This window comes from Chamaea fasciata, unplaced genomic scaffold (genome assembly GCF_029207755.1).
Source record: "Chamaea fasciata isolate MVZ Bird 193981 ecotype frontalis unplaced genomic scaffold, bChaFas1.0.hap1 SCAF_10, whole genome shotgun sequence".
Lineage (NCBI taxonomy): Eukaryota > Metazoa > Chordata > Aves > Passeriformes > Sylviidae > Chamaea > Chamaea fasciata.
The window spans coordinates 28578847-28601167 of record NW_027094095.1 but is presented as its reverse complement, the minus strand read 5'-3'; the positions used below and the strand labels follow the sequence as shown (position 1 = coordinate 28601167).

General features: G+C 46.1%; 1 protein-coding gene across 5 annotated transcripts in view; it reads left to right on the top strand.

Moving 5' to 3' along the window:
- The window catches only part of FYB2 (FYN binding protein 2), a 34592-nt gene extending 14694 nt beyond the window's left edge, over window positions 1–19898 (top strand). For 2 of the 5 annotated variants that reach the window (XM_066192881.1, XM_066192884.1), the window contains 18 exons: window positions 523–726; window positions 1862–1895; window positions 4469–4557; window positions 5314–5342; window positions 6534–6565; window positions 7393–7477; window positions 7784–7937; window positions 9791–9911; window positions 9996–10039; window positions 10335–10404; window positions 12289–12372; window positions 13606–13634; window positions 14383–14443; window positions 14964–15056; window positions 16660–16744; window positions 18504–18660; window positions 18777–18810; window positions 19751–19898. In XM_066192881.1, coding sequence (XP_066048978.1) covers window positions 523–726; window positions 1862–1895; window positions 4469–4557; window positions 5314–5342; window positions 6534–6565; window positions 7393–7477; window positions 7784–7937; window positions 9791–9911; window positions 9996–10039; window positions 10335–10404; window positions 12289–12372; window positions 13606–13634; window positions 14383–14443; window positions 14964–15056; window positions 16660–16744; window positions 18504–18660; window positions 18777–18810; window positions 19751–19859 — 1514 coding nt within the window. In that variant the 3' untranslated portion in view covers window positions 19860–19898. The remainder of the gene's footprint in view (window positions 1–522; window positions 727–1861; window positions 1896–4468; window positions 4558–5313; window positions 5343–6533; window positions 6566–7392; window positions 7478–7783; window positions 7938–9790; window positions 9912–9995; window positions 10040–10334; window positions 10405–12288; window positions 12373–13605; window positions 13635–14382; window positions 14444–14963; window positions 15057–16659; window positions 16745–18503; window positions 18661–18776; window positions 18811–19750) is intronic. The other 3 variants (XM_066192882.1, XM_066192883.1, XM_066192885.1) reach the window with 3 other exon arrangements.
- The last annotated feature ends 2423 nt before the right edge of the window (window positions 19899–22321 follow it).

Sequence of the window (22321 nt, the reverse complement as noted above, 5' to 3'; positions counted from 1 at the left end):
ACCCCTCCCCCCCATCTCCCCCCTGCACCCTCCCAGCTTTGCAAAAGGTCATATTCAAGATCTGAGAAGATATTTCTTAGAGAAAATGGTGCTGGGAAACTCAAAGGCTGTGAAGTTCCCCTTGCTGACGTGACAGGGCACTGAAAACCTTAAGTCTTTGTTTACCCTGGAAAGCCACCTCACCTGGACTGAGCACTGCAAACAGCCACGGCCCTAAATCCTGGTGGATTAAGCTGTTATCAGCACAGAAAATTGGGCTGGTATTTTATAATCCAGAGGAAGGGAGCTGTGGAGAGCTGAGACCCCAGCACGGCTCACGTGGTAAAAATCTGGAGAAATGGATATTTCCTTTTCTTCTGCCAGTCTGGTAGCGTGGTGAGAGACCTGCTGTGTGATGGGGACACTCAAACTGGGAGGAGGCAGAGCTGGTTGGAAATGTCAGCATAACAACTAATGATCCTACATGGATTTTTGCTTAAATCAGGGCTAATTGCTGCCTGTCCTTGTGCTTCTCTGGAGCAGAATTGGAACCTCCCTTCTGGCAGCCTGGAGCAGGAAAATGGTCTTACAGCCCTGGGAGCAAGTGGCCAAGGATTAAACAGATTAAACCTCTCCCTTCAGCTGAATCCCTGGGTCCTGCCCCTGGGAAGCCTCCAAGACCCCCAAAGGTTGATCTCAGTGCTTTCCAAAGCACCATGCCTTTGGTCCACAGAGGAAATGAAACAAGTAAGAGATATTTAGTATTTTTTTTTTCCCCAGGTCTGTTCTACAGAAAATGAATTAAAATGTGCAGTTTATTGAGGTCTGTAAGGCCGTGATTTCCAGCACGGAGAAATCAGGCTTTGTTACTTGTTTATAACTTCTCCCCCAAACATTAACAGGAGCCCAGCAGTTTCAGTGGGGCCGATTTTAGCTCTTGATCTGGAAAAGGGATCTGGTTTTCCAGGCTGGACGCCATCCCATGCTCAGAAACCCATGCTGAGAGCAGTTTACAGCTGGCTGTAAAGCAGCAGCAGCTGCCTGTGAGCTGGGCTGATCTTTATCACTCCTCTTCAATGGGAAATGCCTTGACTCTGGAGCACACAACTGTGGGAAGGCACAATAAAATTGTTAGAAAATAGTCTGCTAATCCCCCCCCCCCACACACACACTTCTGTTTTGAATACAACCAAGGGCAATGTCGTTAAGTGTTCCGACATCAAGAAATGCAAAAGTTCAGTTTCCCATAATAAAACCTTATTGATGTTGCATAATACAATATTCTGGACCACTTATTAAGCTGCTAAGTGGTGTTTCTTTGTAGATACAGCCTTAATTATAGCCAGATCTTTAGGCACAACTTTTGATGAATTTAAAGGGAGCTGCTTTTGTGAGTAGGGCTCTGCTAAAGTCTCTTTGGCTTTACGGTGCCAGGGCTTATTGGTGTGCCCAGGCTTTGATAAGAATGAGAGGGAAAGAGAGTTTTTCACTGAAAAACTTTTTTTTTTTTTTTTAGGCTACGGTTTTTTAGCCCACTTGCCTTTTCTAAATATAATAATACATTTATCGGATGGGAGAGAACTAGTTACATTTACTACTACATGCCATCATCTCCATGCCCTCCCAGTATTATGCATCTCTAGAAAGCCTGAGGTTTTTGCCTGGAAATGTGAAATAATAATGATATAATAATGTGAAAGAATGGAAATATGAAATAATAATGGCTTATTAATGGAGCCAGGTCCCCAGTTTGTGCTGGCAGTGCTGTGTCACGCCTGCCTTTGTGTGCAGCCAGAAGGACTGTCCCTGCCACACCTCCCATGTGCTCTGTGAGGCCGTGGGCTTCCCTCCCAGCACTAATCCTCTGTGTGTTTGTGTGCAGCTGCTGGAGAAGAGGATTACCTGACCCCTGAAAGGTGAGCCTGGGGAGAGCCGAGGTGTGGCTCACAGCTGATGGGAACTTCCCCATCCCATTTCTTGCTCAGCCTGGAGGGAATGTCCCACTCCTGGAGGCAGCAGCTTGCTCCAGGGGCTTTGTTCAAGGAAGTGGGAGTGTGCAAGGCCAGGTTGGATGGGATCCTGAGCAACCTGGTCTAGTGGGAGGTGTCCCTGCTTGTGGGAGAGGGAGGGTTTGGAACCGGATCATCTTTAAGGTTCCTTCCAACCCAAGCCATTCTAGGATTCTGTGGCTGTGTGAACCTACATGGCAAACTCAAAGCTGGCTGGGGTGACCCTCTCCTAATGGAGAAAACTTCACTCCTCTTTGCTCTTGCGGGCTCTTAAAGCCTCATGGAGAAACATATCCATGTGTCTTTAGGTGTGGTTTAGCTGGGGGAAGTAGAGCAGTGCCATGGCTTTAGTGGCACAGTCACCACTCCCCCGTGTGTTTTTTGCTTCCTGTTTGCTGTGTACTCAAGTTCTGTGTTTTTAGAAAAGAAATGCTTTGGAAAACTGTTGCTGAAACAAAGCCCTGGCATAACCAGCAGGTGTTGGGGCTCTCTTTGCCAGCAGCAAAGGAATTTGTGTTCCTGCACGATCCTGTGATGCTGTGTTTGTGCAGCCAGCACAACCAGGGCACAGGAGCCACTGCCCTCCCTCACCATCCCGGCCCTTCAGCTGCCTCCACATGCTGAAGTGAGGTTTTTATGGAGTGGTGGTCCAAAATCACTTGAGTTTTTCTGAAACAGCTCAAAAATCCTGCAGGCACAATTCTTTTTTGTGCAGGGAGATCCTGACTTTTTCTGGTCTCTGACTTGTCAAGAGTGGTGGTGCAGCAGCCTGGGTTTTGTACAACAAGAACAGCAAAAGTGGAGGAAAACATTCATACACAGGTTTTGTCATAGTTGTGAAAAGGGAAAATGGAACAGCTGAAGCACAGCAAAGAGAGGGGAATTCTTCAAATACTTTCTGTGCCCAAACAAGTCCTCCAGCTATCCACAGCAAGTTGTTCTTGACATCGTGAGGTGCTCCTGCCAGCGTGGGCTGGTGTTAACTTTTAACCTGTACTGGTCAGAAGAGAGCTGGTCAAAAAAATAACCCCCTCCAAAGCTGTCCTGCACTGCAAGGAGCTGTTCTAGCAATGTAATGCAGCAGGATCAGCTGTTCTTGCTCCAACACTTGTGATACGGTCTTTACAGTAGGTCACTTGTTAAATATTAACTGTCTGATAACGGGGGAAATTAATTAAGTAACTCTGGCATAAGGGCAAAATAACAGCAGTCTGGGGACAGGAATTCCCCTCCTCGAAGCCTCACCTGGAATGAAATCTGGTCTCTTAGAAACTCCTGGCATAGTTTCTTGTGCTGAGTGTTCTTGAGCTCTGATTGCTTGTGTGGGACCAGCGGGACCAGCAGGGCAGTGTCCCCAGTGCTGGGGGGCTGCAGGGGACACCAGGGGGGCTGGGGCAGCCCCTGCTCTCAGCACAGCCTCCTGCTTGGCTTTAGGGCTTGTTTCTTTCTCTGATTTCACTGCTGTCAAAGTGCACCTTGAGTTTCTTGTTCTGGTTTGCCCTTAGTCCTTTCCCTGTCGAAGCTGAGTTGTGTCAGCGGGGTGATTCCAGGAAAAACGGACCCTCCCTGAGGTTTTCTACAGACTTTCAGTTAGGAGAGAGAAGTTCCTGCTAGGATTTTTCCCGGTGCTCTCTCCCCACCTTACCCTGTCCCCCACGCGTGTTACAAGCTGTGTCTTGTGCGTTTGGAGCTTCCTGGTGCATTCCTAAAATGCCAAAAACTGGGCGGAGGGGAAGGCTGGTGGATCCGCCTGGGTAATTCAGGAATGCTGGGTTTTCCCTCTGCATCTACTCCCAAACGACACCGATTTCTGGAGGAGGGAAGGAAAAAGGAGGATGGGGAGACGGGAAAAGGACTGGGGGCTGTGTGGAGCCCCCAGCACTTGAGGCTGCCTGGAGCTGGAGCTGTGGTGCTTTCCCTCCTCCTGTGGCTGGCACGTGCCACTCACGGTGTTGGCATGGAGTGGGCAGCTTGATCAGCTCAGGAGCAGGACCTTTAAACCTCCCCTCTGCTGTCTCTGCTTTCCCTTTTGCTCCCTTCCATGAGAAGCCACGTGCCAAGCAGTGCAAGTGGGAATTGTTATCAGTTTCAAAGTACCTGAGTAGGCTTGAAAAGTGCTGCACTCCGATTTCCTTGAGTTTTGTTTTTTGTTCTGTTTCTACTTGAGGGATTATTGTAGGCAGGAGACTCCAACCCTGGTAGGAAGTCTCCTGATGTGCTTTGAGCCCTCCAAAAGCAGCCTGGCCTCCCAAAGGACAAGCAGTGGGAGCGTGGAGTCAGGGGGGAAGGTTCAGCTGAGCCCTGCATCTGCCACAGGTCTCCTCTCCCTCCCAGGAATTCCTGATTTCACTTTGGTTTTTTGTAGGCTCACTATCAAAGCACTTGATTTCCTTGTCCTTAAGATGATTTTTTTTTTCTTCATACTGCTAAAAGGGACAGGAAAAAAAATTAAATCTTTTCTCTCTTTTTCATCTTCTCAGCGCTCAGCTTGAAGAGGAGAATAATTATGAAGAAACCCCGATGTACCTGAATCAGTCTGGGGACACCACAACCTTGTGTGTCATTGAAGGTACTTTGAAAGGCAGGACTGTGAGGTGAATTCCGTGCTAGCTGGGGGGAAAAAAGCCTTTAAAATAGGAAATAATGCAGTTTCTTGTTGAGGAAAGTAGTTGAGAAAAGCCGTTGCACAGTGGTCTGGGAGAACAAGAACTGTCCTGTCTCTCTGTGCAGCGTGAGGACTCTGGGGCAATGACAAAAAAAAGTTAAAATTGTGGGGGTAAGATGATGCTTATAGTAAAACTCAGTGGGGAATACCATAAGACATTAGCCATGTAGAGGAGAATAAAAAGAAGACAGTGAGGCAAACCTCAGCATCTTCTTGGGAACAGAAGGGCACAGGCTGCAAGACTTTTCCAGGTCCATCAATATTTTTTCCCAGTAAAATTTTCTCTATCAAAGGTGCCACTGCTCTGCTTTTACATTTTCCAGTGTTGCCACTTTTGGGGAGGTTATTTCTGCCACGTGCACAGATTTTGTCTCCCAGTGGGAAAGGAGCCAAGCAGCTCCCTTCTGGGGGACTGCCACAGCCCCCTGGGATTCCACAGATCCCTCAAAACTGTGGCCAGTCAGGCTGGGTGCTGCAGCTCCCTGCATGTAAACCGATGCTCAAATAGCAGAGGGAAGGAGCTGCAGGCCATGGTGAATGTCCATGTGAATGTGTGCCTGGATGCTGAGCATCCCAACTGAAGCTGAGTTTTGGACCTAAAAGTGCAGTAACTTTAACATGGACTAAAAATTAATACCTGTTCATAAATATCTTTCCTAGTACCTAAGGCAGAGCCTCAAAAACACAAGGTAAGCGTCTTGAAAACTCCCAATATCTGTATTTCTTATCTGCCAAGAATTTCTCTGTGTGTTGTCTGTGAAGACTCTCAAAAAAAATAAATGAGAAGTTGCAGAGGGGACACAAAGACTAATGAGATTCCCAAACATACCAGTGGGAAGTGTCAATTCCCTTGACTTCCTCTGCAGAAATGTAAGGAAGTGATAACATCAGCTGGGTGGATGTTGGTGGTAGACCAAGTGTTAAGCACCAAACATCAAGAATGTGAAATTTTGGAGAGAAAAAAAAAATCCACTGAAATGTTCTAGAATTTCCTACTGAGGGTGAGCTGCTGCTGGTAACCCCTCTGTGAAGATGCAGAAGCAAGATCGAGCCAGGCTGCTTGGCTTGGCAGCACACTTGGAGCTCTGGCTTGTAAGTAAGGACAAGTGTGGTGGGCACAGCTGTAGGGGCTTTCACCCCTGCTGCAGGGAAGTCTCTGCTGCAGATCACCCTTTTCACATCCCCCTGGCTGCAGGGGTGGCAGTTTCCCCTGGCAGCGGGGACATCCTGCAGGGAAGGCAGGGTCCTGCAGGGCACAGGGCTGGAAGTGCTGAAGCTGTTCCTAGGGAAGCCCAGCTTGGCTGAGCTCAGCTGAGAGCACACGTCACCTCGTGCCAGGAGATGTCCATGTCCTGCTGGCTACCAGCTCTGGCCCTGCTGAAACAGGGGACATTTTACTCTTTGTAAAATGCCAAACTCCACTTTCAAGCCCGGGCTTGCAGAGCCATCAAACTGCCTGGTAAATAGTACAGCTTTCCAAACTTATTTATCTCTCTGTGATTTGCAGAGAGATTCTCTGGCTTGGCTTGAGTCTCATTTTATGGCAGGCTGGGAAATCTTTATTTAAATTTTAAAAACTTCCTCCTCCTCCTCCTCTGCAAGCTCTCCTTTCTGTAATAGCTTCCATGCTGACCAGTAGCTTCACTGGTCCAACCCTGGCACTGTTTTATTATCCCTGTATAGTTTGTCAGTGTGTGCATTCCCTGTCCTGCAGAGTAGCTGAAATATCCTTAGTCTGATGACTATTCCAAACATAAAATACTTCTGGGCTTTCTAAAGAAATATTTCTTTAAATGCTAGTTGACAGTTGAGGCCTTGTATGAAAGCTTGACTGCTGAGAAAATCACAGTGGCTGAAGGCTTTCCTCTTCTTTATTCTAGAAACAGAAGATTTTTCCTTTTGCCAAATCCAGGTAATTTCCTTTCCTCTCTCTCAGACTTCTCTTAGCCCCACAACTGATTCGGGTTAGGAATTGAATATTGTAACACTCAGTAAATAGAAAGAAATTTCATATATTTCATGACCAAGACAGCACGGATGATGCTTTTTTTATGCCAGCACTCATGGTTTCTAAGATTCTTTTTATTCTAAAGCATATCTGGAGGGGAGACTGTGAAAAACACTGTCTATTCCTTCTGAAACCTGAGCAGTGTAAACAGGGAGAGCTATGAGGCTCTCAAACTCGGGCACCTGGTTCTAGGTCCGAGGCAAGGCAAGGTCCATCCTGAATTTCACCCTACAAATGTCACACTTTGAGCTCCTTGTGGTGTGTGTTTATGGTCACTGTCTGAAGACCGGGTTTTTTGGGGGTGATGGAAGAGTTATGTGATAAAAAGGGGTCATTTCTGTGGGAAATGTTGTGGTGCTGGGAAGGAAAGTTATCAAGTCCTGCATCCTCTTGCTGTTTCTTCTTCCCTAAATCTCAGTGCAGCATGGTGAGAGGCACATCCTGTGATCCAGGTGCCTCTCACCACAAATGGATCTATTTTGTCCTTTCCTGCTATGAGGAAACAATCCTATTAATTTGTCTTTCTTTCAAGAATGATTTGTAGTATCCCTGAGTGACCGCTATATCCTTTAAATTTGGATTTGCCCTTACTTTACTGGTGGTCATTTGGGCATCTCCCTCATTCAGAGGGAAAATGAGCTACTTGTTTGGGCACTGTCATAAGGCAATGTGTTTGTGTCTTTGCTGAAGTGTCTGTGTGCTGAGATCTCTCCCATTTCTGAACATTTCAGCCCAGAAAGAGCTCTAACAGAGGATGAAAAAGAGGGAAAACCAAGTCATGAAAGAACAAAACTGGAAGAGAACGAAATTTTCAAGGTATTGTATCCTTGAGGTTAATTTTAATAATTATTCTAGGATGTCCCTTCTCCTTCTGTCCTCCCACTCTTTGGGTAACAGTTGAAACTTGAGCCCTTAATCCCAGGGGGTTTCCACCTTCTCTTTTGCCTGTTCATCACTCAGCTGCTTCAGCTTCAGCCTGAAAGGTTGATGGAGAAGGGTGTGAAACTGTTTTAAGCCCACAGATCATTTATACTCTGATGGATGGAGAGATGTATAATAGAAATATGCATTAGAAAGCTGTTCCTAAGGACTGCACTGACCAACCCAAACGTTTGATCCCAGACAGGTGGAAATGAGTACATGTGTCCCACCAGCCATGCCCGGGCAGATGGCAGAGGTGGGCTGGAGGTTCTGCAAGGGCAGCAGGATGTGACCAGCCCCCAAACTGCAACATATCCAACCCCACCAGGGCTGGCAAAAGACAGAGCAGAGCACTGTGAGTATCTCGTTGCACCACTGAGTGTTTCCTCAAGCCCCAGCCCCATCTGCTGCCCAAATGTCTCTTCCATATGGGAAATAATGTTAAATTTGGATGCAACTCTTGAACCAATTCAGTTAAACCAGGGCAAAAGGTTGCATGAGCGTTTGCATTCTGGTCTGAATCATTTATTTTGGCTTTGCAAATCGCTTCCTAAGTTGGTTAACCATCTGCATAACTCGGGCGGAGGTGTTTGTTTTTCTAGCAGATTGCCCTTATCCGTGAGAGCTGAAATCCATCTCCTCTGCTCCTTGTAATTTATGGAGTCTCAGGAAAGGGGCTTGGCTAAGGCTTGGGGTGGAAATGCACATGAGCAGGATGAGAGCCTGAAGTCTCCCTCTGTCCCTCACTGAGGTGGATGATGGCTTCTTGTTCCATCCCCTCGTGGTGCCAGGCTGACTCTGGGCTCCTTCTCTCAGGATACTCTGAGGCAGAGACCAGAGCTGCTGACAGGCACCTCAGCTGCACAATTAAACCAAATCCCATCCCCTCTGTAAGCACAGGTTTGCAACTTCAGCTAGAAATGTTCATGGGCTCACCATTCTGCAAAGGCTCTGGAAGCCACTGGTGTTATATGGCAGCATTTCAAAGATGAAAGAGAGAAAAGTAGCTCTTTTGGGCTCTGGGGACAGACCAGGAGTGAGAAGGAGAAAGTGCAAATTGACTGTGACCGTGGTTATTTTTATTGGTGTGGTTCTCAGGTTTTTCTCCCTTTTTTTTTTTAATTTTTTTTATTATTTTAAACCACCTCATAATAAATTTCTGGTTTGGTTGGTGTCTGTTTCTGTAAAAGATCTTGCTGGTTTTCTTGACCTTCAAACAGCTGGAGGTAATTTCTGTTGGGATTTTTTTTCCCAAAGTACTCCTGGTGAGCCTCCTGCTTCAACAGAGAGGCTGATTTGGAGCATTGTTTGGTCCAGCCCTGCCTGCTTTTCTAATTCACTGAATTTGGAGGTTTTGCAGAAGTTTTGGTCTTTAGCTGGACCATACTGAGGTGGTGCCTGTGTCCAGCAAGATCTACTGCATGAATCAGAATGGTTTGGGTTGGAGGGACCTTAAAGATCCTCTCCTTCCACCCCCTGCCATCGGCAGGGACATTTTGCACTATCCTAGCAACTATTCTAACCCTAGCTCAATTTGCTCCAAGCCCTGCCCATCTGGCCTTGCACACTCCCCACGTTCATTTACAAACACTGTCTGCTTTTATTTGTGTGGCTGTATTTCTGCATTGCTCCAACCCTCTTAAATCAATTTTAAGGTTTTGACGTTGCCACTTAAGAGTTCTTCAGTAATAATCTGTTTCTAACCTCATGAGGTGCAACTCCCAGGCTTGATTCCAGCCCTCAGTGAAATCCATCCCAGGGATGCTCATCCTCCTTGGGTCCTTTCCAAGGTGCTGATTTACAGGTGTGTTCCAATGGACTGGTTCATTATTTGGATCTTAACATTTCCACCAACCACGCCAAGCTTTCCCTCCAATCGCTTCTCTGGAGATCCAAGAATAATCTCTTGGATGCTTTTAGGTGAGGAAGATTTGGGTCAGAGCTGCCACAACTGAAAAAAATCGACAGACATTTTGAGTTTTTTAAACATAAAATATTTTTATGACTTTTAAAAGTTTTAAAGCTAAAAGCTTTGAAAATGGTTCACTTTTGTTTCTTGAAGTGTCTTAGAGCAGAGTTTCCTGGACTCCTGGAATGGAAAATACATCTGGAGGCTCTTATTTGTTTTTTTGCCCTCAACAGTTGTCTTTTCTCTGGGAGAAGTGTTTCAGAAAAGCTCCTAAAGCACAGGTCCTTTCTCATTTCCAGGGCACAGCGTGGGTGTTGGTGCTCCACAGGCAGAAGGAACAGCCTTGGGCCAAACCCCTTGGCAGCCTCTGCAGGCATCAGAGGACATCTATGATGACATTGAGGAGCTGCAGGACAGACTGTGAGTGTGGACCTTGCAGTGCCTGTGTCTGTGAAATGCCATTTTAAATCTCTCCTGCAGCAATGTCACACTTGTGTCTTCCAGCAGCCATGGCTCCGATGCCTCAAGTTCCTTCACTTCAGACAGCAGTAAGTGGGGAAACTCAAACAGAAGCTGCTTTTAATTTGAGCTGGTCCCTGGGAGATGCTGGGAATGGTTTCGTTTCACTTTCAGCATCTACAGTGTCTCTTTCTGGCCGGGTTGTTCTGAATTCGCTTTAAAACCAGTGGGGAGTAGCGTCCATGTCTAGGATGGAATTCATTTGAGCAGCCCTGAAGCCTCTGTAAGAGCAAAATGTAAAAGGCCTGGGTGCAATTTGTCCTGCAAACCTCACCTTATTGCCGCTGAACAGGGTTTGTCTTAATGGCTTGCCTTGGTTTTAAGTTTCAGGAAACAGCAACGAGGAAACATACGAAGATGTTGAGATTGGGGGTGATAACCCAGCAAAACCAGAGTAAGTTGCAATTTCTTAGGCTGTAATTTGAAATTCTGACCATTCAGCCTTGATCTCACATGCCAGGTACTGGCTGGAAGCCTTTTTTTTTCTTTTTTTTAACCTGACTCAACTGCAGAGAAGTTGTTGTGTGGGTGGGTGTCCTCCCTTCTTCCTCCCTCTTTCCCCTTTGGCTAACACTTAGGGAGCAAAAGGTCGTTACCAAAATGAAATCCCAAAGCAGTGAGGGGGATTTTTCTTCCTGTAAAAAAGGAAAAAAAACCCCCTCCATCCTTTGGAAGTACTGCCTTCCCAGACCTCTTCCTGCATCAAGCACAGAGGACAGTCTCACTTGATGAAAAGTGTTTTCTCTTGATGAAAAGTGTTGCTCAGCTGAAGCTGAGAACTGGCACCTTTTCTGTGCGTGCCAAAAGAGGTGACGCTCGAGGGACAAATCGTCCCTGGAAAAACAGGACAAAACGCTCACAATTTGAAATCACAGAAGGCTGGAGAAGAACCTGATGTGCTGTAACTAACTTGCAACCTGCTCTTTCCTGTGTAGCCTCTCAGGATATTTGCTTCCAGGGGGTGTGTTATAAAACCAATGAGTTTTGCAGCCTCGGGTTTGTGCGTTGCCGGCGCTTCCCAAACGGATTAAGAGGTGTAACGTGGAGTGGAGTTGTGTTTTGTGCGGTTCCCTACCCTCGTGCAGTAAAAAGTTGCCTTTGTGAGGAGTGGAGACAGCCTTTGGGGAAGGCATATGTGGCACGCAGTTGCTTGGAGTGCAGCTGGTGGCTCTCTCCTGAGAGGCAGCGTGGGAGGAGCAACAAGGTGTTGCAGTGCTTCTGCTTCTCCCTTATGGATGGGAGGCTTGCGCTGGAAAACTGCATCTGCATCCCAGTCCAGCTTCCATGTGGATGCAGAGCCTGCGTGTGTGACAGAGAAGGAGGAAAAAGGGGGAAAGCTGAACCCCTGGAGGTGACAGGATGGTTATTAAAAGAAGGAAGCGTCATTTCTCTGCAAATTATCTGTGGGGGTTGCGTGGTGGGGCTTCTCCATCCAGAGGGAAGCACATTCCCAGATGGATCATTCACATCCCCACCCTCTGGGAAGCACATCTGTGCCTCTTCTTCACCCCTCTGCGCATGGGTGCAGAAATTAAACCCTCTTGCTGACTCCCAAGGGGAGCAGTGCATCATGCTGGGGCTGCAAAGGCATTTCAAGACCTTTTGGGACCAAATTCACGGGTTCCAGAGGTCGGGGTCTTAATCCCCACACCAGCCTTTCTGTGATCTCTTTATTGATCCCACGTGCAGGATTAGGTGTGCTGAGACACATAAAGGGTTTTTAATGGTCCTTGTGCAGGGGTAATGACCTCCAGGGGAGTATCTTGGTTGCTTGCAGACACTTTACAAGAAAATCGCTGTGTAGATTCGCAACCCTTTGTAAACTTCAGAGAGAAGTGTGTGCCATGGACCGTTCTCCCCAAGGACACACACAGTAGAAATGTTTGATGGAGGGTGGTTCAGAAAGTGCCCCTGATGTCTCCTTTAATGGTCACTGCAGTGCTTCTGGGTAATGCTGCCCTTTCCTCAGGAAATTTCACTCCAAAGAAACCTGGATCACCCTCTAGTTGTTGGGTTAGAGGAGAACAGCTTCAATTAACACAGAAAAGTTTAAAGCTAATCAAATATATGAGCTTGGGTTTAATAATTAAGCACCTTTTGCTGTGCTGGTGCTTATCCCAGTGAGTCTGTCAGCCATATGATGCTATTAATGCTTAAATTCTTCTTCTGAGCTGAGGTCTGGGGTCTGCTGCCCTTCCTTTCCCTGCCTCAAGATCTCTGGGGCTGCTTCTGCACCTTGTGTCACTTTTAATTTAAAACCTGTTTCTCTTTTGGACAGAACAGAAAAACAAAAGAGATTTGGAAACCTGTTTAAGATAGAAAAGTTGAAGCTGAACAATTTCAGGCTCAAGGACAACCTACGGTAAGAAAACGTTGGTGGTCCCACCCCTTTCCCTTTCAAACCTGAGCATTCCTCCTGGCAATTATCTGAGAGCAGGAGATCTAGTAGTAAAGAATACAGCATTTTTGGGGAAATTGGGCCAAAAGTTCTTCTATCAACTCACTAGGAGCTACTAGGGCAGATGTGGCCAAGGGTCCATCTGTGCAGCCTCTCCAGAATCTCTGGCACCAGGAATCTCCAGGAGCTGGTCCTACAGCAGTTTTCAGGTCTTCATAGATTTTCTGCTGCCTTTGGTACCTTTCTGATACCTCAGCATGACACAAGATGCACAAAGGAATGTAGAAAAGTGGTACCTCCTGCCTTGACCTGCCAACCAGGATTAGGGACAGCCTTGCTGATGTTGGGTTTTATTCCAAGTTCCATTCAAAGCCAAGCTGGCAAGAGCATCTGCTGAAGAGGTTTAACAGTGAGTTTTCATTCTAACAGAGCAGAGAATATTGTGTAACTCCCTACAGCGCCTTTTTGGGTACTCTAGTATTCAAAACCATCTGAAAGTTTCCAGGGAAATTTCCTTTTCCTCAAGTGTGCAGAACCTGTCCTCCAGTGCTGCCAGTGAGGGCCTCACGCTATGCACAGTGCCTGAACTCCAGGAAAGTGCTGCCTTTTCTCATTTCTTTGGAAATTCCAGGTCAAACCTTTCCTCTTTTATGTCAGGAAAGGTTTGTTTTCTGTACAAACCATTTTCACACGAGATGCCCTGCAGTGGCTCCTTCAAATATAAATGTCCTTATAGTGAAATCCCCTCCGGGCTTTGTGCCATTCTCCTGCCTCAAAGAACCCTTAAAGCTCCTGAAATCATCTTAGATGTCTACAGACATTGTCACCTTTGAATTCCTGGACAACCCCTGATGTTTGCAGACTTGCAGGAAGGAATTACTACTGACTAAAAATTCCAACTATCCAGCAACCCCCTTGCTGTTGGGAAGGGCAGCAGGAGTTTGGGCCGCTCTTTGGATGCAGTTTAGATCTTTCCTGTTTGATGAACACATGGCTGTTGTTGCTGTCAGGATGAAAATGCTTATTTAGCAAGGGATATCATCTTGGGAAATGCTGTTGTTGCCATGAAGCCCACACACCTTGACCTGTCTCTGTCACTTGAGCAGCACCACTGACAGCTTTTTGGGGCTCCTCATGGCTTTTTGGGCATTGCTGATGCGCAGATTTGTTTCTAAAAGCCTTTTTTTCTATCCACAGACTGATTTCCATTTCAGTACCAAATTTAGGTAAGCACATACCTGGACCTGACTCCTGGGGGTTTGTGTGTGTTCTGAGAGGCAAGTGTTTTGTACAATCAGTTTGGTGCACTGTGCCTTTCTGAAATTCATGTATTGTGGCAGCAGGGGCTTGGAGGACTTGATAGAGATTTGTGTTTCATTTGAGGGTGGGGGTTTTGCCCATTTTTGGGTGGTTTTGGTTTAAAGTAGAGCATTCCTCCTGCAGATCTGGAGATATCCAGGAAGGTAACGTGTGAAACAATCCATGCAGGACCACTGCTCCCAGGCTGGCAGTGGTGTGTGAGCCCAGGGCACTCTAGCAGCTCTTTGAAAAACTCTTCATTCCTGCCTGCTGGAGGGTCAAGTTCATCCTTTACATAAATGGGGTGGATATAACCTCAGCCTTGAGGAGGTGCTGGAGTGAACATACCCAAGTCCTTGTGTTGGGAACCCTGCCGGTGCTGGCTGCAGTGCAAAGCTGGGGCTTTCCTGCTGCTCCTGCCCCATCCGTGGGGCTGGATGGCCAAACCCACGCAGAAAACCGCCCATAAACACAACTGACCAACCCAAGCATCATTCACTGTGCTGGACCTTTGCTGGATGTTTGGGAGCCCTGGGGCTCTTTTTGCATTTCCTTGGCCCCTTTGGGTTGAGTGATGAGCAGCAGCCCAAATTTTCCTCTGTAATAGATTATTTGGAGTGCCAGGCTCAGAGTGACATCTCCTAATCATTTTCTGTCCTGCTTTTTGATTGACAGCAGCTGTGTCCCAGGAGGACAACGTGTATGATGATGTCGAGGTGGGGCAGAGAGAGACCAGGTGAGGAGGGTGCCCTGTCCTGGGGTTGTCCTCAACCCAAAGAGATTTCCCTCCTGGCACAAACCTGTGCCTGGTGCTGTGCTTGAGGGCTATGAGCTGGTTGGGATTCAGTCCTCTGGAGACAGTCCAGGTGCCCTCCCCGTGTGTGTTTAATTTGGCAGGATGTTTCCTCGCTGCTACCCCGTTAGTGCCAGAGGCGTGAAAAGGAGAGAGCAGCTCCCTGAGACACATGAAAAATTCAGATCTTTTTCCTAAGGAAGGAAAACTCCATCTCCCAGATCCGACCATCAGCCCAGTCCTGGCAGGCTCCTTGTCAGAAAAATTGCTTTTAATGGGAACAGCGTGTCCTGGTGTGCTGCTGCCAGATGATTGCGGTGGCCGCGCGTGCTGGTGTAAATCACTGCACGTGTTTGCATTTCAGGGCAGGCTGTGCAGGGAAAAGGGAGGAAAATCACAGGCCTGGGGAGGGGACACGATCTGCTGGGAAAAACCTGAATTCCTGCATGTCTGTTCCCCTCAGAGGGAAGGATGAGAAGTACAGAGTCCGGATGCCAAGACTTCGGATGATGAGGGAGTACAAGGACAAAAGGAAAAGCATCGACGACGTGGACAGGTCTTGATTTCCATTCTGTGTTCCCATTTTGTCTGACTTTGTACATGTCTCTGAGTGGTTTCAGGAGCAGTTGATATTCCAGGGCCCTTTCCTTTTGAACCCATATTTCAGGAATCTTTGCAGAAAATACCTCAAGGGTGAAACAAAACTCTTATATCTGAGCTGAAAGCAAGGGGGGGATACCCAGAGGTCTTAGCCTGAAGTCCTGTCATGACTTTCCACTGAGCTGAGACAAAAAGTTGCTACTTGCTGTATATTTGGCTCCTTTTTACTATTTTAATAGGTTTAGATTAGATTTTAGGAAGGAATTCCTGGCTGTGAGGATGGAGAGGCCCCAGCACAGGTTGTCCAAAGAAGCTGTGGCTGCCCCTGGATCCCTGGAAGTGTCCAAGACCAGGCTGGATGGGGCTTGGAGCAACCCATTCTGTAATTCTGTAATTTTGGCAAGAGCCTTTCATTTTAAAGTATCGCTTATTTGCCTGATTGCATTGACTCTTGCTGTGCCATTTTTGCATAAAAGCAATTTTTTAAAAATTTTTTGTTGTTGTTACTGATACTGCAAAAATTCACGTGGGAGTGGGAGATTTCCTTTCCCTTTTTAGATCACAAAAACGTGCACCACAACGTTTTTCATGACCTAATACCTGGGCCCTTCGAATGTAAATCAGAGACCCATTTTTCAGGTTCTCACCACGGAGATCCTGTATGGGGCTGCTCTAACACCACTGGCTGTGCTGTGCAAAGTCACAGGTACAGCTTTACAGACCATCAGGGAGTCCGTGCAATTTCAACTTTCCCTTAGAGATCACAGGTCCTGCCCAAGGAGGAATCTCTTCACAGCTTAAAAGTCCCTAATTTCAGCTCTTGTTTCCCTTCCTCCTTAATTTTAAGCACATCAAAACGAGCCAAGGATGAATAATTTATTACAAATATGGGTAGGGGATTTTTTTTTTTTTGGTGTTTGTTTCTTGTCTTAGTTTTAAAATGAATGCTACAGCTGTAATTTTGTGTATCAGAAAGAGTGGCATCCCCATATGCAGGGAATGCCCCACTCCCTTTAAGTGGGTTATAAGAACTTGTTTTCCACTTTACAGTGCCATATAAATGTCCGCTTGGGAGACTTTCTCCTCCATGTGCTAAAAAACCCAAAGAACATCTGCAGAGTTGTGTCAAACCCCACTTCTATAAATGACTCAGGATGAGAGTTATCTGGGGACCCTTTATTTCTGAGTATAAATAAAACCAGAAGGAGACAAACTGCTGGGGGAAAAGTGAATTGTTGACTTCCATAAAAATGGGGCTGATTTGAAACACTCAACAGAGAGTTTATTTGTTCCCACGCTGCTTACAGGCCAAAATAAAAAAAAAAAATCCCAAATGGAGATACAAAATGGCTCAAGTTGTGCCTCACTAACTAATTTGAGTTGTCTATTCACCCTTTTCTGAGAAATAGGGATGTGAATAGTGTGTTTTGCTATTCCAAGGGTTCCTTGCAGACAAGGCTGGAATTAGGCTCTGGGTTGCAATTTCAGATGTGCCAGGGATTGTTTTAATGGAGCTCAGCAGTGTATATGTGTGTGTGTGTCTCTCTCTCTTGTTGCAGAAATATCTTCAAATTTAAGAAGAGCAGTGAAGAAAAGAGCAAGAAGATGGACAAAGAAGAGAAGCTCTTTAGGGAGACATTCATGGTGTGTGTCTTTCTGACTGTGTCAGGGGAGGAAAGCAGCTCTGTGGCTTGTTTAAAATCAAATATTGTTGATCCTCAGCTATGCTGGGAAAGTTGTCCCCTGACCTGTTGCCTTCTCACCTAATCTGGGGTTTCCAGAAGAGAAAAGCAGCTCCATGGTTTGCTTAAAAGACGCCTGGTGGAACCTTCTTGGTCCTCGGCTCTGCTGGGAGAGTTGTCCTGATGCCTTAGGATTTAGCTTTTATATTTTTCAAATCCTGTACTGCATTACTGTATATCTCTAAATTCCATATGGAGTGTTAGTTACTGTCTTCACATTTTGGTCAGACAAAACACCCCCTCTAGACCTGATATTCAAGGACACCTCACTGCCTCAGGCCCCAAAAGTATAAACAAAAGTGAATTGAGGGGGAGCAGACTGGGGGAATATGATTCCATTACCCGAAGCTGTAATTGGAGGATTAACCCCTGATATGTAAATGGGCCAAACTTATAATTCCCTGAAAAACTTGTGACCACTGTCCAGCTTGGGTGTAGCCTCTGGGAGGGTTCTGACTGCTCGAGGTGTGCCTACTGAAGTCCTTCAATAAATACTCACTTTTATTCTCTTAAATTTGTCTAGCCACCAGTGGTTTTAGGAAGCCACTTCAAGGCATCAGTCCCACTCACCTGTTGCCTTCTTCCCTAATGTGGATCTTCATCAGGGGCCTTGCTGGGGTTTTTCTCCCCAATGCCTCACAAACACAAGGAAGGACGTTGAGATGCTCCAATGAGTCCAGAGGAGGCAACGAGGCTGGTGAGGGGCTTGGAGCACAAACGCTGTGAGGAACAACTGAGGGAGCTGGGGTTGTTCAGCCTGGAGAGAAGGAGACTCAGGGGTGACCTTATCACTCTCTGTAACTTCCTGAAAGGTGGTTGTAGCCAGGTGGGGTTGGTCTCTTTCTCCAGGCAGAACGAGAGGACACAGTCTTAAGCTGCACCAAGGGAAATATAGGTTGGATCTTAGGAAAAAGATTTTTATGGAAGAGATGATGAAGTACTGCAATGGTCTGCCCGGGTAGGTGGTGGAGTCACCATCCTGGATGATGCCTTGGGAAGGCCAATCTGGAACAGAGACTAGACAGAGCTAGAGAATAAAGTAGATATTTATTGAAAGGCCTTTGGGGTACACCTTGGGCAGGACAAGAGCCTGATCAGGGCTACACCCAAGGTGGACTAAGAATGGTCACAAAATGGACAACTGGTCACGAGGTCTTACATTTTTATAAGTTTTGGTCCATTTGTATATTGAGGTTTAATTGTCCAATTACAGCTTCAGGTTGTGAGGTCTCATCCTTCTTGTTTCTCTCTTCAGTCCACCGTTGTTTGTACTTTTGAGCCTGAAAGTTGTACTCATTGTCCTTGGTCTTCAGCAGGAAAAGGATTTGTTTTGTCTACCTACTTTGTGAAGAGAGCTGGCTGACACTTAATATGAAGCTCGGAACTACACCCCTAGGCAGCACAGAATCTAAAAACCATGAAAGTTAAAACTTAAGGCATCAGGATGAGTCCAAAACAAGACAGGATGTGGCAGTAGGTGCCATGGTTTAGTTGAGGTGTTGGGGCATGGGTTGCACTCGATGATCTCGGAGGTCTCTTCCAACCTGATGATTCTGTGATGACCCATCCTGAAATCCCTTCCCTCCCTCCCTCCCTCCTACTGCCCTTGGAGAGGTTGCACACCCACACAGACTAACTGCTGGCTCCCCCCTGTCCTGCAGTATGACAAGGAGATCCGTGTGCTGGCCACAGCCAGCGCCCAGCACTCGGTGCCCAGCCAGCGGCGCGCCGACCTCCCGCTCACAGCTGGGGAACAGCTGGATGTCATCGACGTCCTGCATGGCCACGCCGTCATCTGCCGCAACGCCCAGGGCAGATGTGAGTCTGCAGCCTAGTCCTGGGTGACAAATCACCTCCTAAACCACAGCACGCTCTTGGTGCTCAGCCACATTCGCTCAGATTTTAATTCCGTTCCTCTTTCCCTCTTCCCTCAGATGGGTACGTTCTGGTGGAGCACTTGAACTTCAGGTAAACTCGGGTTTTTATTTATTGTGGTGTGTGTTTTCCTCTCTTTCCTGTGTGGAGATAGCTTAGAACTACTACTACTTAGAACTTCTGAAGGCATTTTAACACGTGGCCAGAGTGTTATGAGCCACGTGTAAACGCATCAATCTCTGAGGGTCCAGCCCTTGCAGATTGGCTTAAAAAATTTAGGGAGACTGCTCTTCAGAGGTGTTTTGTACAGTAAAAGGTTTAATAAGTGAAAAATAACAAACGTTTCAGAAAGCAAAAAGAAAAGCTGTGCACAGGCGTCTGAGAAAACCTCTGACACCCTGCTAGAAACACTCCAAAAAGGCCTCTTAGTTCCTTTGTGCTCCTTCCTAAATGCTTAATGTTTTAGGAGGGACAGTTTGGCTTGCTGCCAGTAGGGAGAGGTGCAGGACTTGAAGGACAGTGACAAGGTCCAACAGGCTCTCCTCTCTTGGCCCTGAGAAGGGCAATGAGAATGGACAATGAGAAGAGCGCAGAACTTCCTAGTTAAACTTCCTAAAATGTCTAAAGGTAAACTGAAACTCTTTTCTTATACAGAGATGCTTAACTCAGGGGTGGGGGATGCTTTACTACAAGGGGGAGTTTATGTAAACAGCCAGTATTAAATATTAAATAAGTATTTCCAGTTTTGCTCTGCTGCTGGAGAAGTTTCCAAGTCCAACTGCAGCTAAAAAAAGCCCTGTCCAGTCATGACTTGTGTAAATTGGAGATTCCTGACTTGCCTTCAGAAGTGCCATATTAATCCACATCTGCTGCAAACATGGGCCACTCCGTGTGCTTTGCCTTGCCAAAACACACCCTTAAATTCCCTGCTGCAGCATTTCCTTGCATGCTCATGCATAATTCATGGGAATGAGCCTCCTCTTACCCAGGTGGCCCTTGCTGGGAAAATTTCTTTTTTTTTTTTCTCTTTGAGACAGACAATACTAACTGCCCTGAGAGCTGCTCTCCCCTGGAGCATCCCTGAAGGTCTCTTCGGTGCTTCCTGCATCCGTGACAGCCCATGTTGGTCAGCTGTGGGGTGATGATGGGAATGTAAATAAAGCTGGGGTTTTTTTACACTGTTTAATGTGCAAGAGATGTTTCCTTTTTTTTTAATTTTTATTTTATTTTAATTTTATTTTTCCTGCCATTTAAAGCATGTCTTCACTGATTATTAGTTACTTTCAGTATGTCTAACTTTTTGGAGTACCTTGTTGGTCAGCTCTGAAACAGTCATTGCATTATTAAGAAAAAGAATAGTGCAGTTTTCTTGCTCAGTCCCACTGCCGTCAGAATTGCAAGTTCCCCCGAAAGGTTTGCTCCTTGAAAAGCAAACCATATAAATTGGAACTGGATTTGGCCTTAAAAGTATTGGGAGAAGTAGTACGTATCACCACTCTTGCTGTGTTAAATATATAAAATAGTGGAAAAGTTGACTCATTTCTTTGCAAGAAAAAAATATGAAAAAAGAGTAAATAAAGCATTCAGTCAAAAATTACTTTATTTTTGTAAGCTAACTTAGGCATCCCAGATATGTAAAGGCTGACTCCTGGCTCCCAAGGACTCTCAGCAACAGGGAATTACCCAACAGTTGCCCCTGTGTTCAGGCTGTTCTCTCTCCACTGTGGGCCTGGAGGATGATTACTTATTTTCAGAAAAATGCTCCTAAATGTAGGAAGAGAAATATAAATTGCTAATGGCTTCTCCTCCATGTGTTCAGTAGATACCTTTTCAAAAGCGAAAAAAAAATGTGGATAAAGTTTTTACGTGACTTTGAAAGAAAAAACCCTTTAAATCTGACTTTGGTGTACAACTTTTACCCCCTTCCTGGCACATTTTAGGAGCCCGTATCAGTTTGCTCATAAATATCCTAAAAATGTAAGATGTTTTAATTAGAAATTATTAAATGTTCCAGGCTTAAGAAAAATAAAAGCGCTCTTTGCCACAGGGCCATTTCAAAGCTGGTATAGGAGACATCAGTAAAAAAACCAGAGCAAATATTTAACATTTACTTTTAAGTCTATACAGGCATTCTTATTTATTTTACCATGTGGTTACTATTAAGTGCATTGGCCTGCATCCATCCTTGCAGGAAAAAAAAAAAATAAAATAAAATAAAGCACTCCCCTGTAAGCATGCGCAGCTTTGCAGCCCTGCCAGCCCAAATATTTGGATTTTTCTGGTGGAGAGTTTGGGGAGCTGGAGTGTTTGGCTTTTGGCACAGCCTGGGACATGCTCCGTGCCCTTCACCTCCATCCCTTTGCAGGGAACCGGCCCCAGGGAAGTGCTGGAGATGCTTTCTCCACAGCTTTGTTTTTTTGTTGTTTTTCCATGGTGATGTTTAGGATTAAAACCTTGAAGAAAACACGCCCTTCCCCCACTCCTTCCTCATCCTCCTCCCCACCAGCACTCCTTCACAACTCATGAGGTCTATTCATCGCCCCTTCAGTAAACACTATGGGCAAATCCTATATTAACCACATGCACAAGCTCTTTTTTTTTTTTGCCTCCCAAGGAAGTTATTTAACAAGTTTGCCTTATTTTAAAGGAAGGGCTTTTTAGGAATCTCCCCCTGCATCCTGTGACAGACGTGATGCAGCCCCGATCCCGGCGTGGTGACGCACAGTCCTTGTGGGGTTGTGCCCCAAATCCCTGTGAAACACAAACTTCTGCAGCTGATTTAATGCAAGCATGCTTTGCAATACCCTTAAAAATGGGGTTTTTTTGCCCTCATGGACACATTCCAGTGCATGCAACGAAGAAAAGAGCTTGCTATGGGCTGACTCCAGATAATACAAAAATTCTTTAGATACAGCAACTTAAATTTCCTCAAATTCAACCACAGGTTGAATTTAGGTCAGGAGAGTGGTCCGGAAATTAATCTCATCCTTTTTTTTTTTTTCCCTTCTCTTTTATAGTTGTATTGGTACATCCTAACCACATCAAAACTTAAAATAATTCCCATGTGAGTGCTAAGCCCTGTTCCTCCACGTTTCTCCTCAGAGGGGAAATAATCATGGTAACAGCTGTGAGTTGATGAGTCTGGGGGAGAACTGAAATTGTGTGAAGAGGGGATAGGACAGGGACAAATCTGGAGCACTCCCTGCAGCTGTGTGCTTGAACTGGAGTTACATCCTCCTGCCTCACAGGCACAGAGGAAACAGGTGCCTGAGTTCTGTCCCTAACACTTTTTCTGCAGTGCAAGGTTATTTCTGCATGATGTCTTTCTTTAAAATACTTCTCTCTCTCTTTACTCCTTGCTGGAAGGAGTCAAGGTCTGAGTCAGCACATGTAAATGCATGGGCCTGGCTCCCGGCACGAATTTTGGGTTGGGGAAGTTGTTTAAATTACTCACATAGAAATTTTAACTCCATCCCTTGCCCCTTTGCCCCCCACCAAGCCCTGAGGGCATCTGTGCTCCCCCAGCTGGGACGTGCAAGGATCTCCAGAGGGAAACTCCACCAGCCAACCCCAGGCTGCAGAAAGGGACTGTGCAGGAAGGAAA